We start from the raw sequence: 13,472 nt of genomic DNA, 5'->3' as shown, positions 1-13,472 counted from the left end.
ACGGTCCTTGCTATCAGCGCGGAATTCCCCGCTTAATAAAACCTACTATAATCGGTCTAACTACCCCAATCTTACGACCTCATTCCAAGCTTCTGAACCTAGCAGGCTCCCAACTCTTACCAGCGCTTAGAGCGCGATGTTCAGAAAGCCAAATAATCCAGGGATCTCTCATGACCTTGTCGAAAGCGATCCGTGGGTTAGGCTTGTGCTCAAGGAGTCGCGGATTCCAGGGTCTGGTTGGTTGGTGGCCTCCTCCCCTGTCATTGACCACGGGGTTTTCTCCATTCCTCTCGACTAAAATCCGGGCAAACAAATGACCAACCCCCTCTCGTCTTCGCCTCGTCCAATCACTGGCTGTCAGGCGATCTTCCCTGTCGAATATATCAGGGATACATGTATGTCATAGCGACAGGATGCGGAGGCGTCAATGATCCTCGGCATGGTAATCAACTCTCTCCCGACATCCCAGCGCAACTCATGTATCCTCTTTCCCACTGCGGAAACTCGTCCACAGCTCTTCCTGTGAGATAGGTTGCGTTATCAGTTGACCCTGTTTCGTCGGGTCGATCATCCTCTATCCGACAGCGAATTACTCATAGGGATTCGAGATAACCGGGAGTAACCCATTCCACCTTGGCGCTTCGTGTACCTACCCTTGCAATCTGCCAGGCCCTTCAATCGCATTCTGAAAAGGTGTCTTGGAAACATACTCTGTTACTATCTCTAAGGCTAACCATCACGTCAGCTTCTCGCCATCAGGTAGACTGTGTCAGCCCGGTCAGCACACAACTGATGGAGTTATATATATCTACTCTGTAGAACATTGCGCCGTATGACACTTCGCCTCTACAGGTATAGTGCATATCTCCGCGTTACCTCCCCCCCAGAGTGTCGTCATTGCAGAATGCATCTTATCAATTGTCTAAATGGCAACTCTCATGAAGATAGGTAACACCCGGAATTCGCCCGCATAGACCAACAATCCGATGCACTGTCGCGTTGGACACCTACCACGCGCTCTGGAGTACAGGACTTCTCCGCACGGATACCTTGCATCACAGCTATGCTGCATTGGAGAATGGCTGTTGGAGACTAGACTGCCCAAGCAATCCCCAACCTGCCAAGCATGCAGGCCAGGAAAGCCATAGATAAGGGCTTTTCTTCTCCAACCGGGTCGTCCATGGACCTTACTGCCCTGATAGACAGAGCTCAGGCCATCTCTGCAGTTTGCTTGTTGGACTTGGAACTCAACCAGTGCATGCTTGACTCGAGGGTGTGCTATAGCCCACTAGACGTGGCTCTGTTAGACAGCACGCCTCTGTACGGAGTACTCGGCTGCCCAGCAAGAAAGATCATCTTCGAACAGGGTATTATTCATCACCTGCACCGTACTCGCCAATCTATAAGAGCCAAACCACCCTAGATGCTAGATAAGTACATCCCTGAACAAAAACAGACAGGCTAGAACAGTTTCAATGAGCCACTCAATCCTCCTCATCAACCCTCGCTCTTTTTGACCCCCGGTTGTCAGTATCCGCTTCTTGAATACCATAGCGCTTTTGCCCTGCCCCTGATCCTCCGCCGCTAGTAACATCAGCGATCATGCTATCGATGCCGAATGGGTCGGCTGTATCTTTCTCGAACTGCACGGGGCCGCTTCGTTCCTGTAGTGTCTAAAGTTAGAAATGTTCTCGAGAAAAGCGGTAAAGTGTAGAAAAAGGGAAAGACAAACCTCCGCATCAGCCGCACCCCTGAACCCCTCCTTCGCCCTCCCCAGCACCTCAAATCGATTCGATTTCTGGAGTTTACTCATCTCGCCTTCCGCATCGCCCTCATCAAGATCAGCCTGCGGCTTGGGGCGGTAAATGCTGTTGATCGCGTCCTGCGCGGCAAACAGCGGCTTGTCGTAGGGGTTGTCTTCATTGAATCCCGTGCTCATGCCACTAGTCTGGTTGAAGAGGCGGGAATCCCACATCGTCTCTGAGGATTGTGTGGGCTTGGCTAAGCCCAGGGCGACCTTCTCGGAGATGTCGCGGTTTTGTTCGCGGGCCATGGCTTGGATGCGGCGCTCGGTGCCCATGCGGGATTGGCGGAGTTGTCGCTCGGCGTCTTGTCGGCGTTCGCGGCGGATGCGTTCGCGCTCGCGGGCGGCTTCTTCGTCTTCGCTGGGGGTGCGGGAGCGAGAGCGGGCTGAGGCATCGGAGTAGCTGCGGCTGCGGCTTCGGGAGCGGCTGGGGGAGCGAGATGTGCGGGATTCGTGGCCGCGGGTGCGCTCTTCGCGGGCTTTTTGTGCGAGGGCGCGCAGGTGTTCTTCCTTTTGTGCCTTTTCCTTCTCTGCTAGTCGCTGTTGCATTTGCGCGCGGAGTCGGACTTCTTCACGAGCGTGGCGATCGGCTGTGAATAGCGCCTCAGCGAACTGTGCGAATTTGTCGTTGATAGAGACATCCTGTAGACCTCGCCCGTCGGCGGCCAACCGCTTGTCCAGCGGCACTGTGTAACCCTTCGGGTTCTTCCAGTTCGACACAGGCGGCGGAATCTTCCACGCTTCCTGATCCTCCGCCGTTAGCTTCCTAGGCGGCGAATGCATAATCGGCGGAGGGGGCGATGGTGGCCCGCGAGGAATCTTCTTATGCTTGAACTTCGGCGGCTCCATCGGATCCTGCTGGCGCTCCACAATCTTCATGATGCGATCGTTCTTCCGACTTGTATCCCCCATCTGGTTCGCCGGTGTATACCGCACAAATGTAGGCTCCGCCCGACTGCCCCCCTTCACGTTCTTCGGTTTCTGCGCGGCCACAGCACCGCTCACTAGGCTCGCAAGTGCGTTCTTCGTCTTCTCCATCTGCGCCTCGACTTCTTCCTCCGATGGTCGGTCGAGCGAGACCTCGCCCATGTCGACCCGCTGTCGGAGCGGGATGAGGTCCTTGAACGAGGCGTGTACAATTCGGTCATCGCTGTGTCCGCGGCGCGCGATAGCATCGTATTTGACTTTCCCTTCCGCGTCGACCTGCACTGCGAGCGCGTTCGATTTCGATTGTGTGCCTTTGCGGCCCATGTCAAGGGGATATTGCGCGACTAGGATCTCGGGGAACGCGCCACCGTCGCCGTAGTCTTCGGCTGCTCGAGGGCGCCATCCTGCTCGGTTGCCATATGGGGGTGGACCGGTTCTCTGGCAGCCAGAGACAATTAGTATCTGTCCTTTCTAGAGCAATGAAGGTGTTGCAAGACTCACCCGGAGAACAATCTGTGTGTCGTCGAGCTGGCCCGGCCCAACAATTCGCGGACCACGCTGATTTTGTGGTAGCTCCTCCTCTTCACCGGTGTATTTGGGTTTCGGTAGGGATTTAAAGAGACCTTCCGCTATGGGCGTCATTTTGAAAGAGGGAAAATGTGAAATGTAGGAAGGAAGACAAAGGAGGTTCGGTGAAATGACGAGATGGTTGATGCTTTTTTTGATGGGTCGAACTTGGCGGCGGCTTGCGCGAATGGCTCGTCCCGCCTGCTGTAGCTTGGGTGGAATCGGCAAAGACTCACGTGACTCTGGTATAGTTCGCCCAGCGGCCAGATGATTGCCAATGCTTGTGCTTTGCCCTTGGTGGGCTAAATTTGTAGCTTCTTGATCCAGATACCTCAGGTCTTACGAGCGAGCTAAAATAACTATGAAAATGTGTCATCATCTTCATCTACCGGAGAGCATCCGAACTGGAGAAAGATGGCTAGTACCAAAGTGGACCGAACACGAGCACACCTGCGGAATACTGTAGAAATGCAACCAGTGAAGACCCGAGAGAAAGACTTACTTATGATATGAGTGCATGGCCAGTCTGAGTATACCGTATTTGAGCCCTTCTTATCACTGAAATTGAAGCTCCCTAACAATCTACAGACAAGCCCTAAGTCGGGGTTGGAAGTCCAAGATGAAGCACCTTGCCGCCTATCTCCTCCTCAACCTCAGCGGAAGTCGACATCCATCTTCACAGGATCTCATCGAACTTTTGGGCTCGGTGGGCATAGACATTGACAAAGAGTGCCTAACCCAGCTGCTAAGCGAGCTTGATGGCAAAGATGTCCAGCAGGTTTGATCTCCAGACCACTGCACCGGGAAAGAGAGATAGTTAGAGACTGACATAAAATATGTGAAGCTAGTGGCCAAGGGGCTGTCGAAACTTGCTACTGGGCTTGGGGATCAAAGTCAAACAAGTGGCAAAACTATACCCTATAGCTTCGTACCGATCAGAGACGACCACTCAGTAGAAGGTGGTTGCTGTGATGATTGCTGTGCCGAAGACTATGCTCTTGGATTCCTTGAATGATAGCTCTTGCTCACGACAGCAGATCGCAGGCTATACGATACGTGTTTCAATTAGTCGGGTACAGCCTCGTTCAATCTGATATTGACGGCACCTACGTTGGCAGATGACAGCCACTGAAGGGTGGTGCTCGTCTTGGTTTAGGATAGCGATAGCTCGCGTGGCGTTGAAGTCCATGATAAAGCAAGCATTCGTCTGAGCATACATACTACCCAATCTTTACTTTCAGGTCTTCCGCTACTTCTTCAGTCAGGCTTGTAACTGATGTCAAACAGGCGGTGTCATATGAGAGATCGTCCACAACCGAATATCAAAGCCTAATATACAAGCTATTATACAAGATATATCGCTAAAGTTCACAATGACCTGGAAATAATGCAAGTGACCAGTATATAGTACGCAATGAGCATGAGCGGAGTTATATAGTATACCAGACCTGCTAAGATAGAAAAGGCACACGACACTTCGTTCATATCAATGTTCGTGAGTAGAGATGTTCTATGATACTCTATAGCAGGTGAGATCGCATAGGGCAAGTAACGCCCTCGGTATCGTTAACCTCAACATAGTGGTCTTCACCATGATACTGGTACCATATTTTCAAGACCTTTGGCAGTAGAGGAGCTGGATCGTGGAAGCCAAGGAGGTGGAACTAAGAGAATCTAAAGTTAGCCCGGCTCTTGCTTGAGTGAGAAAACGAAGGTAGTTGAAACGCACCTTAGCCGTCTTTTTCGAAATAACAAGCTGGCCATGATCCACCAACGCAGCAACCGGAATAGTAACATCCGCAACCTCAGGCTCTCTCTTACTCTTTTTCGAAGAAGAGGTAGGGTAATGGCCATACTCTGCCTTGGTAATAACCAGCCCACCCCGGTTATCCTCCTTCTCTTGCCTCCGCCGTACTTGATCGGCCATGAGCTCAATTGCTTGCGCGCTCTCAAGCCTCTTCTTAGGAACTTGCTTCCTCAATTGTTTTTGGCGGCGGGCCACAACCCTCCGGCGGTTCCGGCGTTCTCTCGGACGGATGAATCCAAATTCAACGGCGCAGTATGTTAGCCAGGGTAGAATAAGAGCCAAAGCCGCTGCGTCCGCATTGGCGGCTTCCATTGGGCAAACGGAGATAGGAAGTCGGACCCTCTGGCCGAGCCTACTCCATGAAAACGTCATGACAATGCCTCTTGTTTGCAGGCCGACGCCGAACCCGATGCTGGTGTATTCGCTGACTTGGCGGGCGCCGCTGACAAGCCAGGACATTGAGCCGTCCAGCTCAATGGTGCTGGACACTTCAGCTCTTATGGATCGATAATCGGAGGCTGGGGGTAACGAGTAGTGTTTCTCTGAGCTCCATTGAGAGAGTGTGTCGGTGGTTGGTTTTCCCGAGAAGATATTTCGGGAGTACTTGAAGACGATGCCGTTTGTGGCTGGTGACGAGGAGACGGCAACTTGCCATGCGACGCCGGCTTTGTCTTCCTCGCGCTTTCTGGCGCGTATCATTTCGTACTCCTCGTCGGCTTCGTCGGAATCTGGGACGTCGTCGTCTTCTTCCGCCATACCGGGTGAAGGTTGTGAGGCTAGTGAGGAGATTCCTATCTGGAGTCTGCTGGGCTCTTGGCCTTCGAAGAGGATTTCGGGGCCGAGATCCACGAATGGGAGTAACAGTGTTTGGATCACCATGGGCCATCCGAGGTATCCGCTTTGCCAGGTACAGAATGCAATTGTCTTGTCGTTGATCGCCTTGGTCGTTTGGAGGCTAAGGGAGGGTAGGGACTCGAGGATTGAGCGGCTGAACATGGTTCCGAGAACAACACTGAACGGCCTGGTTCCGGGGATAAGAACAAAACGCTTCGCTACACTCGCCTGCAGAGTTGTTTGCGGTAGGACTGTTGCGTCAAAGCTCGCGACCGAGCCTTGGAGAAACGAGAACGGCCATCTTGAGAGAATGCCTTTAGGATTCGGGTCATTAAACACCCGGCTAGTGCTGGCACCGAGAGATATGTTTTGTGTACTCAGAATAAGAGGGAGGGGAAGCTATTTTCCATTAGCAAAAGATCACAACCAACAAGAATAACCGCGAAACAACAAACCTGGTGAGTCTCAACCTGCCCATCCTCATCCTCCAGCTCCACCTCTTGGAAAAGCCGCTGGAAGCCCCCTGAAACACCACCATAAACCTCTAGCTGTGGCTCCTCTTCCTCCTTAGCTTCGTCGTCTTCTTCCTTCCCTCGTTGTTTCTCATCCTCATCCTCATCCTCCTCCTTCTCGTCTTCCCCAAGAACAGACCTTAACGTCGGAAACGGCGTGACAAACGAATACCTCACCCCATAACTCGACAACTTCGGCTCCGGCACATGCAAATAGACCTCCCCCAACTCCGCATCAGCAGAAATCATATTCGACGCATTAATCCCCAGCGTCATCGTTCCCTATCCGACAAGTCAGCACCATGCCATTCCATACCACACCACTCCCACTCCCAAATACACAGCATATCAGGCGAGGAAGAACCAACCTTACTCCTAACCAACCCATTAACAACCCCCCTCTCCCTCTTCTTCATAACACCCAAGAACCACCTGCGGAACTCCGCCGCCCCCATCGCCTTAACACCCACCTCCCGCTTCACCCCCTCCCCAGTTCCACTGCGCATCCCCTTCCCAGATCCAGATCCCATAAGCCCTCCCCTCCCCCACTCCCTCCGCACACCCTCCTCGCCCAATAGATCATAAACAACCCTCTTCTGCGGATCAACAAGCGTCTCGTACGCCTCCGTCACACGCTCGAACTGCTGCTTCGCAGCGTCTTTTAGCTCATCGGGTTGTTTGTCCGGGTGCAGGCTTAGCGTGAGCGTGCGGTATGCGGAGCGGATTGCGGCGTCGGAGGGTGGGGGGTCGCGCGGAAGGCCGAGCAGGGCGTAGTAATCTGTTTCCGAGGGGTAGGTTGTGAGAAGGGTGTAGGTTTCGTCATTTTCGGGGTCGAGGTCCGGGTCGGAGTCGCTGTTGAAGTCGTAGTCTTCGGCGGAGTTGGGGATTATCGGTTCGCTGGCGAGCTGGTGGTGTGTTGGGTCTTCGGTCTCTTCGGTGAAGAGGTGGTTGGCGTGGGATGACATTGGGTGGGTGGGATGGTGCGCGGATTAGGCGCGCGGTGGTCGAGTGGGTTTGTTATTAGGCAATTTGTTGGTCCATTGCTTGGAGAGAAAGTGTAATGTGTGCGCGATTGAGAATGCGTGGAGTTCTTTGTGATGTTGGTGACGTTGAGAATTCTTTGCGGTTCCCGGCGCGGAGGTTGTGGAGGAGCTCCGCGGTGGAAGAAGCTTGGACGTCGCCCTTCTTCTGTCTCCAACATTCTCAGTCCATCGAACTGCTGGAATGGATCATCGAAACAATGGAATTCATCTATCATAAACTAACTACATTCTGTTTACAGCAAAATGATAACAAGCTCCAAACAGAGCACAGACAAACAGAATCTCGAGCCTAAAGAACAGGCCGGATACCATCCGTCAACTTATCGAGACTATGTTCCACTTTCAAAAAGCAATCAAGATAGCACCGACACCGCTTCTTGGGATCTTCATAGTCTAGAGGCTGAAAATCCCATACTGACAACAGCGAGTCATATCTCATCCCCTGGAAAGGCGCCTTGGGCTTTTCCGGAAATAGGCCAGACGCGTGCAAGCGCATCAAGAGGATTCCGAGGATCGATGCGTTGCAGAACCTGGAGCAGCCCCTGGAGCCATTGAGATACCGACTGAATTGGTCGTACACCATGTCGATGATTCCTTGAATCACGGTCTCTCGCCACTCGTTCAGCTGGCCTGTAAACTGTCAGTTACGCGCAGGAACGTCCCGAGGCTGGTGTTCTTACCAAGCACATTGCTTGGAAATGGAAGCTTGAGAGATGAAACCGGGCCAGGACTCTGGCAAATGACCTTCGTTGCCGCAGTTTGCCAATCATCCTCGAGGCGCAACTCATAGGACAGCCAGAGCCACAGCGTCAGGTCGCGAGAGAACCTCAAATAAGGCATGTCCTTTCGTATTTGAGGGAGCCACATATCGAAGCAGAAACTCAGCGCATCTCGGCAGTCCAAGTACTCCACGACAGCATAGATTCTGGCGAGGAGCTCGAGTGTTACCTTCCGTGGTACTTTGTCAAATCTGCCGTGGATAACGCTCAACACGATCAAGAGCGCTTCCGAGTCAAACCCGCGGATGATGACTTTCTTCAGCGGTCTCTGAGCCTCCAAAAACCGATTGAACATAACCGAAGCAAACTTCATATGCTTTTCCGAAACCCTATAATGGCCAACCCGAGGCCTCCCCTCTGGCTCCCACTCCTCAGACACGGACGTTCTCTCCTCCGGAAGAGGCTCCCCATTCTCGTCTTCTAAAACGCCCTTCCCATTAGCAACCATCTCACATAGTATCGACTCCCCCCGTAACCCCCATTAGTAACGTGAAGCGCAGCAAAAAAACTTACTCCAAACAGCAAACGGCCGATTCGCATGCTTCAGCACAAACGTCACCTCCCCCTCCGGGTCAATAACATGCGCCTGAACACTATGATCCATCTTCGCAGTCTTAACGTCGCACAGAATCTCCGGCGGCGCCTTCCTCTTTCTAGCCTCTGTGGCCTCCCGGGCCTCAGTGATATCCATAGCCGGGAGCTCGCTGGCCCCGGCCTTAGCCCCCCAGCTGACATTCGATGACCCGCCAATATGGTCTGCCGCGGTTCGTCCATGGTTGAGCTTGGAGCTTGAACACAGGCTTGCTTCGAGGGACCGGGCGAGCTTCTCGAGGAGATCGGGGTCGCTTCTTGGGCGCTCGGCGTTGGATTTTCTGTCCGTGTGCGTGTGATTGTGCGAGTGGCTGTGGGCCGTGTCAGTGGGTGGTAAGTCTTCTATGCCCTCTATCTTGATATGGGGTTCTTCGTCGTCGCTTTTGAGCTCCGTGGTAGCGGTAAGGACAGTAGTAGGGTCGGAGTCGGTTGTGACTCGGTCTTCGAATTTGAGGGGGAGATTTATCATCTTGGGTTAGTAACAATAGATTGTATGTATGGTTAATTGGGATAGTTCAAATGAAGGCGGGTCCTGTGTTTAGTAAAAGAATGAAGTTATGTAGTGTGGTTTTAACAGTGAATGAAAGTCAAATGCGGTCTTAATGCCCAGCTCTTGACGTCGGCAGGATTGCGTCGAGGGGTCGACCGCATGAGTTCATTCATACCTCTGTGAGGAAGTTGCGGCTGCTTTGGGCAGGGGCTTGAGCGACCCCCATACGCTTCTCTACATGAGTTCGAGAGCTAATGGGCTAAGCTCTGGCAAAATGCAAGTAGAGCCAAGATCCCTCGCTGTTCTAGTAGAAGTAAACATCGTTATATACAGCCCATGCCATCTCCTCATTATTTTCACAAGATAATCATCATCAATGGCAATTCTGACCATCTGCCTCCACTTTACTCCAAAGCATCAGATGAACCAGCGTCCTAGAAGCATCCATGGCAATACCCAAGACTAGATATTTGAAAGAAAAAAAAATTTTGATACATATCTCATAACCTTAACCACAACCATAACTCAGACCATACACTCAGACCATACACTCAAGAGCAAGCATAAGGCGAATATAACCTGTCATACTCTCACCGTCAAGGCCTAATCCACAGTACACTCCTAGCCTCAAACCGCCCATCTACAAGGCCAAAAGCATTAAACAGCTGTTCCTTAGACAGTCCTCCATACATCAGATCCTCGTTATGCGAGAGATCCTGTCTCTGAACGCCGTTCTGCACTTGGGCATCCAAGGAAGGCCCATCTAGGAAGAATGCCACTTTACCCTCAGACAGGTGGGCGTTTGCCTCGATCATTGCGTCTAGACGCAACTCGATAAGGGAGACAAGTGGCTTCGTGCTGCCCCAGTAGTAGCTGAGTTCTCGGACGACCTCGAGCCCGCCTCGGATCAGATCTATGCACTCGGGTAGATCGATGACAAGGCCTCCAGCGCTGAGGACATCGACTGCGGAAAGGATCACGTAGCCGAGGAACGGGTTTAATAGGCTGCCTTTCGGGGTAGCAGGGTCGGTGGCGAGCTGCGAGGTATCGTATTCGGAAACGTAGCGAATAAGGGCGAGAGCAGTGCGGAGGATCTCTGCCGCGTGGTTTCTGGCTGCGTGAACGTACTGCTTTGCACTTCCAGGCTGGAGGAGCTGCGAGCGGTTGTAGCGGTTGAGTTTAAGAAGTGCTGCGTGGTAGAGCAGGTGGATGGAGATGAACGGGTCGACTTTCTTGCCTTGCATGCTTCGGTCGAGGTTTACTGCGGTGAATGTGAGGTGGGTTGGGAGCCGCGAGAGCCACTGGTCAGATCGGCGGACCATGGTATTGTAGAATCCTTCGAAGAGTTTGTTGTACGATTCGGCTGGGATGAGGGTTAGCCGGAACACATGGTCGGAGATGTCGCCCCAGATGGATATCACGTCTATTAGTAGCGCCATAGCGCTGAGGTCGAACAGTTCGTGGTCATCGGTCGTGGTATCTTTGTTGAGAAAGCTTTGGAAAAAGGGTACCGTGGTATATTCCTGCGCCTCGTAGATTTCTTCTCGGCAGGGCAGTCGTAAGAATGCCGTCTGCGAAGAGATGAAGGTTGTTGAGGGTGCATAGAAACAGGATAAACGCTGCGTTTTGGTTAGACATGCGTGCGCAGAAGACGACTGGAATTGGGTCTGGCTACTCACGTCCATCAAAAAGGCAATCCAAAATGTCCTCCGTCGACATTCAATCAAAGCTTGAGGATGAAGGCCGTATTCGCACGGTTGGGTTTGGTCAACAATGACACCACCCATTTCGACATTATAACGCAGGCCACAAACTATCCGCACAGCGGCACCTGCACAATCCCAAGATTTCACAAGAGCGCCTATCGCATAGTACCAGAGGCTCATAATAATGCGGCTCTGGGCGAGTTGTAGAGAGAGGCTGTGCTGACTATGTTCGAGCGCATACCTAGCGGTACGAGAGTAACGCTTCATGGCTGCCATCCTGTCAGGTCGGTTTGAAAAGACAGAGCCCAGCGCCATAATGCAGTAGATAAGCATATGATCATCGAGAGACTTCGTATGGCACGTTCTTAGCCACAGGAGAAACCGTCTGCGCGGGAACATATAATATAATCGATCGTTCACGAAAGTAAAGTACGCCTCCGTGAGATGACTGGAAAGCTCCAAATCGATAGTGAAAGGATCTGTTCGCCAGTCATTCGCCAGCGGGTCATGGGCATCTAGATCCTCAATTTCAGTCAATATCTCGGAGTAGTCTGAGGAAGCTGAGGTGGTGCTGTCCATCGAGCGGGTTGGCCTATGTTCTTGACCACCGCCAACGTGCTGTGGTCTTGCTGCATAGTACTGTTCGTAATCGGGATTTTTCTCATGGTTGCTATCCACAGCAGAAGGCGTAAGCATAGAGTCATCAGAGAATGGAGACTGCGAATTTGTGCCTGCAAGGGAAGTAGAGCTTTCGGAAGCCCTCGCAATAGAATATAGTGAACTGGAGGTACCTGCATTGTTAGGATCTCCTATTGCTGAATCTCTCATGTCGTACTTTCTCGCAAATTGGGACGCTCTTGATACCGCGCGGTGGCCTCGGGGTCTGCAAAGGATTAGTGATCAAGATTTGTAGCAAGCTCCTTATCCGTCAATACTTACGCACTCTCGAATCTGCACTCTCTTCCCGACTTTTGGCACTGGTCGCATTTTGGCAAGTTTGGGTGGCATTTTATTTTCTTCTCCCGACAGGTAAGACAAGCTTGTGCTAGCCGCTTCCGTGGTTTGCCGGCTTTTGTGATACCCCAGTTAGCGTTAACTGGCATGCCGTCAATCAGTTTAGGGCAATGCGAGCCGTCGGCATATATGTAACATAAGCCTTCTCCTTCAATATACCTCTCATCGACAACGTGTGGGCGCACTTGGGGTTTTGGTGCCTTTCCTGGAACATTGTAGGGGCTCGAGTCGGCCAGTTCAGGTGGTGGGATTGCTGTGGTATGTCTGTCGTGGATATCGCCACTATGACGGTGGAGCAGGTTTGGACGATAGGGTGAATACGATGAATTTGAGGTGGAAGGCATATATGTGGAGGCATCACGTCCGAGAGCGTGGGCGGAGATGTGGGATATAGGAGGTAGGTTCTGGGATTGCGAAGAGGGTGATGAATTGTAGGGTGCCCTAGAGCTTTCGTAGACACTCGGTCGTGTTTCAAGATGACGAGAGCCGGATTCAAGTTGACGCAGTCGTTCTGATGACTCTCCAACATCATTGGGGGGTAAAATAATCCCAAAAGCCCGAGGATTATAGGGTGAGGGTGACCGGCTGGATTGCGCGGTAGGGGTAAGAAGCTGGCTGACTGAGGGAAGCTGTTCGTTCGTTGACTGATAGCTTGGGCTTCTTGAATACCCTGGAGACTCTTCCCCATCATCAATCCTTTCGCCTCGATTTCGTGCTCGTAGAAACGGATCTGTCCCAAACTGCAATGGAGCTGAAGTGCGGGGTGGAGGTAGTTGATATGGGTGTGAGCCCGGAACTGACAGGTTAGCTGGACGATCCGGTTCTTGCTCCGTGGGACCATCGGCAACAGGTAACATACGCCCGAAAGGCCCAATATAGTAGGTTGACGACATTGCGTTTACGGTTCGTTTGGGAAGTACGGAAGCCGTGTGCACTGTGCGAAGAGCTGGCGCTCTAACCAAGTGAAATGAGATCGTTCCACAATAAAAATTAGACTTCGTCGTGGAACTGTGTGGTTCCACCAATACCTCGAAACACCAGAATCAAATTCTGGGTTGTGTCCTGGCCCAGATTGTGGCTAGCTGGCAAGTAAAGAGTTAGCTGTGATCGGGCTCTTGGGCCATGCTTTAGTAAGCCTGACTGCTCAGGATAGGTACATACCTCTGTTTCTCTTCCTCTCCCGGCTGTGATGGTGGATTTGTCGAGAGTGGTTTTGTATGCTCAGGCGAGAGGTTGGAGGTGATAAGTAAGGTGGATGTATGAGACTGCCAACCAGGTAGTCGGGTCGAGGCCTGGAATCCCGTTCCAAGATAAGGCAGCATTCAGGTCAAGGCTCGGTATATAATTCGTTGCATGGACGGGAACGTGATACCGGTTAAGAGTCGATTTGCCCAGAAA

The 13,472-nt window shown here is 52.2% G+C and overlaps 4 protein-coding genes across 4 annotated transcripts; all 4 read right to left on the bottom strand.

Annotated features, from left to right (window-relative positions):
* Positions 1-1,255: 1,255 nt before the first annotated feature.
* Positions 1,256-3,415, bottom strand: BJY04DRAFT_178673 (SKIP/SNW domain-containing protein). The gene is made up of 3 exons (XM_073709778.1): positions 3,233-3,415; positions 1,733-3,169; positions 1,256-1,664 (listed from the first exon to the last, which is right to left on the bottom strand). Exons 1-3 carry the CDS (start codon positions 3,371-3,373, stop codon positions 1,485-1,487), a joined length of 1,758 nt encoding a protein of 585 aa, XP_073576044.1. The 5' UTR covers positions 3,374-3,415; the 3' UTR covers positions 1,256-1,484.
* Positions 3,416-4,578: 1,163 nt separating this feature from the next.
* On the bottom strand, positions 4,579-6,965 carry BJY04DRAFT_178671 (DnaJ-like protein C11 C-terminal domain-containing protein). Its single transcript, XM_073709777.1, has 4 exons — positions 6,820-6,965; positions 6,395-6,733; positions 5,028-6,338; positions 4,579-4,962 (listed from the first exon to the last, which is right to left on the bottom strand). The coding sequence occupies exons 1-4, from the start codon at positions 6,955-6,957 to the stop codon at positions 4,819-4,821; spliced, it is 1,932 nt and encodes a 643-aa protein (XP_073576043.1). The 5' UTR covers positions 6,958-6,965; the 3' UTR covers positions 4,579-4,818.
* Positions 6,966-7,506: 541 nt separating this feature from the next.
* BJY04DRAFT_178670 (uncharacterized protein) lies at positions 7,507-9,397 on the bottom strand. The gene has a single exon (XM_073709776.1). It carries the CDS (start codon positions 8,719-8,721, stop codon positions 8,116-8,118), a length of 606 nt encoding a protein of 201 aa, XP_073576042.1. The 5' UTR covers positions 8,722-9,397; the 3' UTR covers positions 7,507-8,115.
* Positions 9,398-9,950: 553 nt separating this feature from the next.
* Positions 9,951-12,992, bottom strand: BJY04DRAFT_229347 (Zn(II)2Cys6 transcription factor; the record flags this gene model as incomplete). Its single annotated transcript, XM_073719051.1, has 3 exons — positions 12,000-12,992; positions 11,034-11,943; positions 9,951-10,973 (listed from the first exon to the last, which is right to left on the bottom strand). Exons 1-3 carry the CDS (start codon positions 12,965-12,967, stop codon positions 9,951-9,953), a joined length of 2,901 nt encoding a protein of 966 aa, XP_073576041.1. The 5' UTR covers positions 12,968-12,992.
* Positions 12,993-13,472: the final 480 nt, after the last annotated feature.

This window comes from Aspergillus karnatakaensis (assembly GCF_047715665.1).
Source record: "Aspergillus karnatakaensis strain CBS 102800 unplaced genomic scaffold BJY04scaffold_4, whole genome shotgun sequence".
Taxonomy (NCBI): domain Eukaryota; kingdom Fungi; phylum Ascomycota; class Eurotiomycetes; order Eurotiales; family Aspergillaceae; genus Aspergillus; species Aspergillus karnatakaensis.
Note: the sequence above shows the minus strand (reverse complement) of the source record. Positions and strands in the feature narration are given on the sequence as shown.

Excerpts from the sequence above, each read along its gene's own strand:
- BJY04DRAFT_178671 (XM_073709777.1), bottom strand. The coding sequence starts at position 6,957 with ATGCGCAGTGGAACTGGGGAGGGGGTGAAGCGGGAGGTGGGTGTTAAG. Across the intron at positions 6,734-6,819 it reads ATGGGTTGGTTAGGAGTAAG|GGAACGATGACGCTGGGGAT; the intron begins GTTGGTTCTTCC and ends CTTGTCGGATAG. Across the intron at positions 4,963-5,027 it reads TTTCGAAAAAGACGGCTAAG|TTCCACCTCCTTGGCTTCCA; the intron begins GTGCGTTTCAAC and ends AGATTCTCTTAG.
- BJY04DRAFT_178673 (XM_073709778.1), bottom strand. The coding sequence starts at position 3,373 with ATGACGCCCATAGCGGAAGGTCTCTTTAAATCCCTACCGAAACCCAAA. Across the intron at positions 3,170-3,232 it reads ACACACAGATTGTTCTCCGG|AGAACCGGTCCACCCCCATA; the intron begins GTGAGTCTTGCA and ends TCTGGCTGCCAG. Across the intron at positions 1,665-1,732 it reads GGGGTGCGGCTGATGCGGAG|GAACGAAGCGGCCCCGTGCA; the intron begins GTTTGTCTTTCC and ends TAGACACTACAG.
- BJY04DRAFT_178670 (XM_073709776.1), bottom strand. The coding sequence starts at position 8,721 with ATGGTTGCTAATGGGAAGGGCGTTTTAGAAGACGAGAATGGGGAGCCT.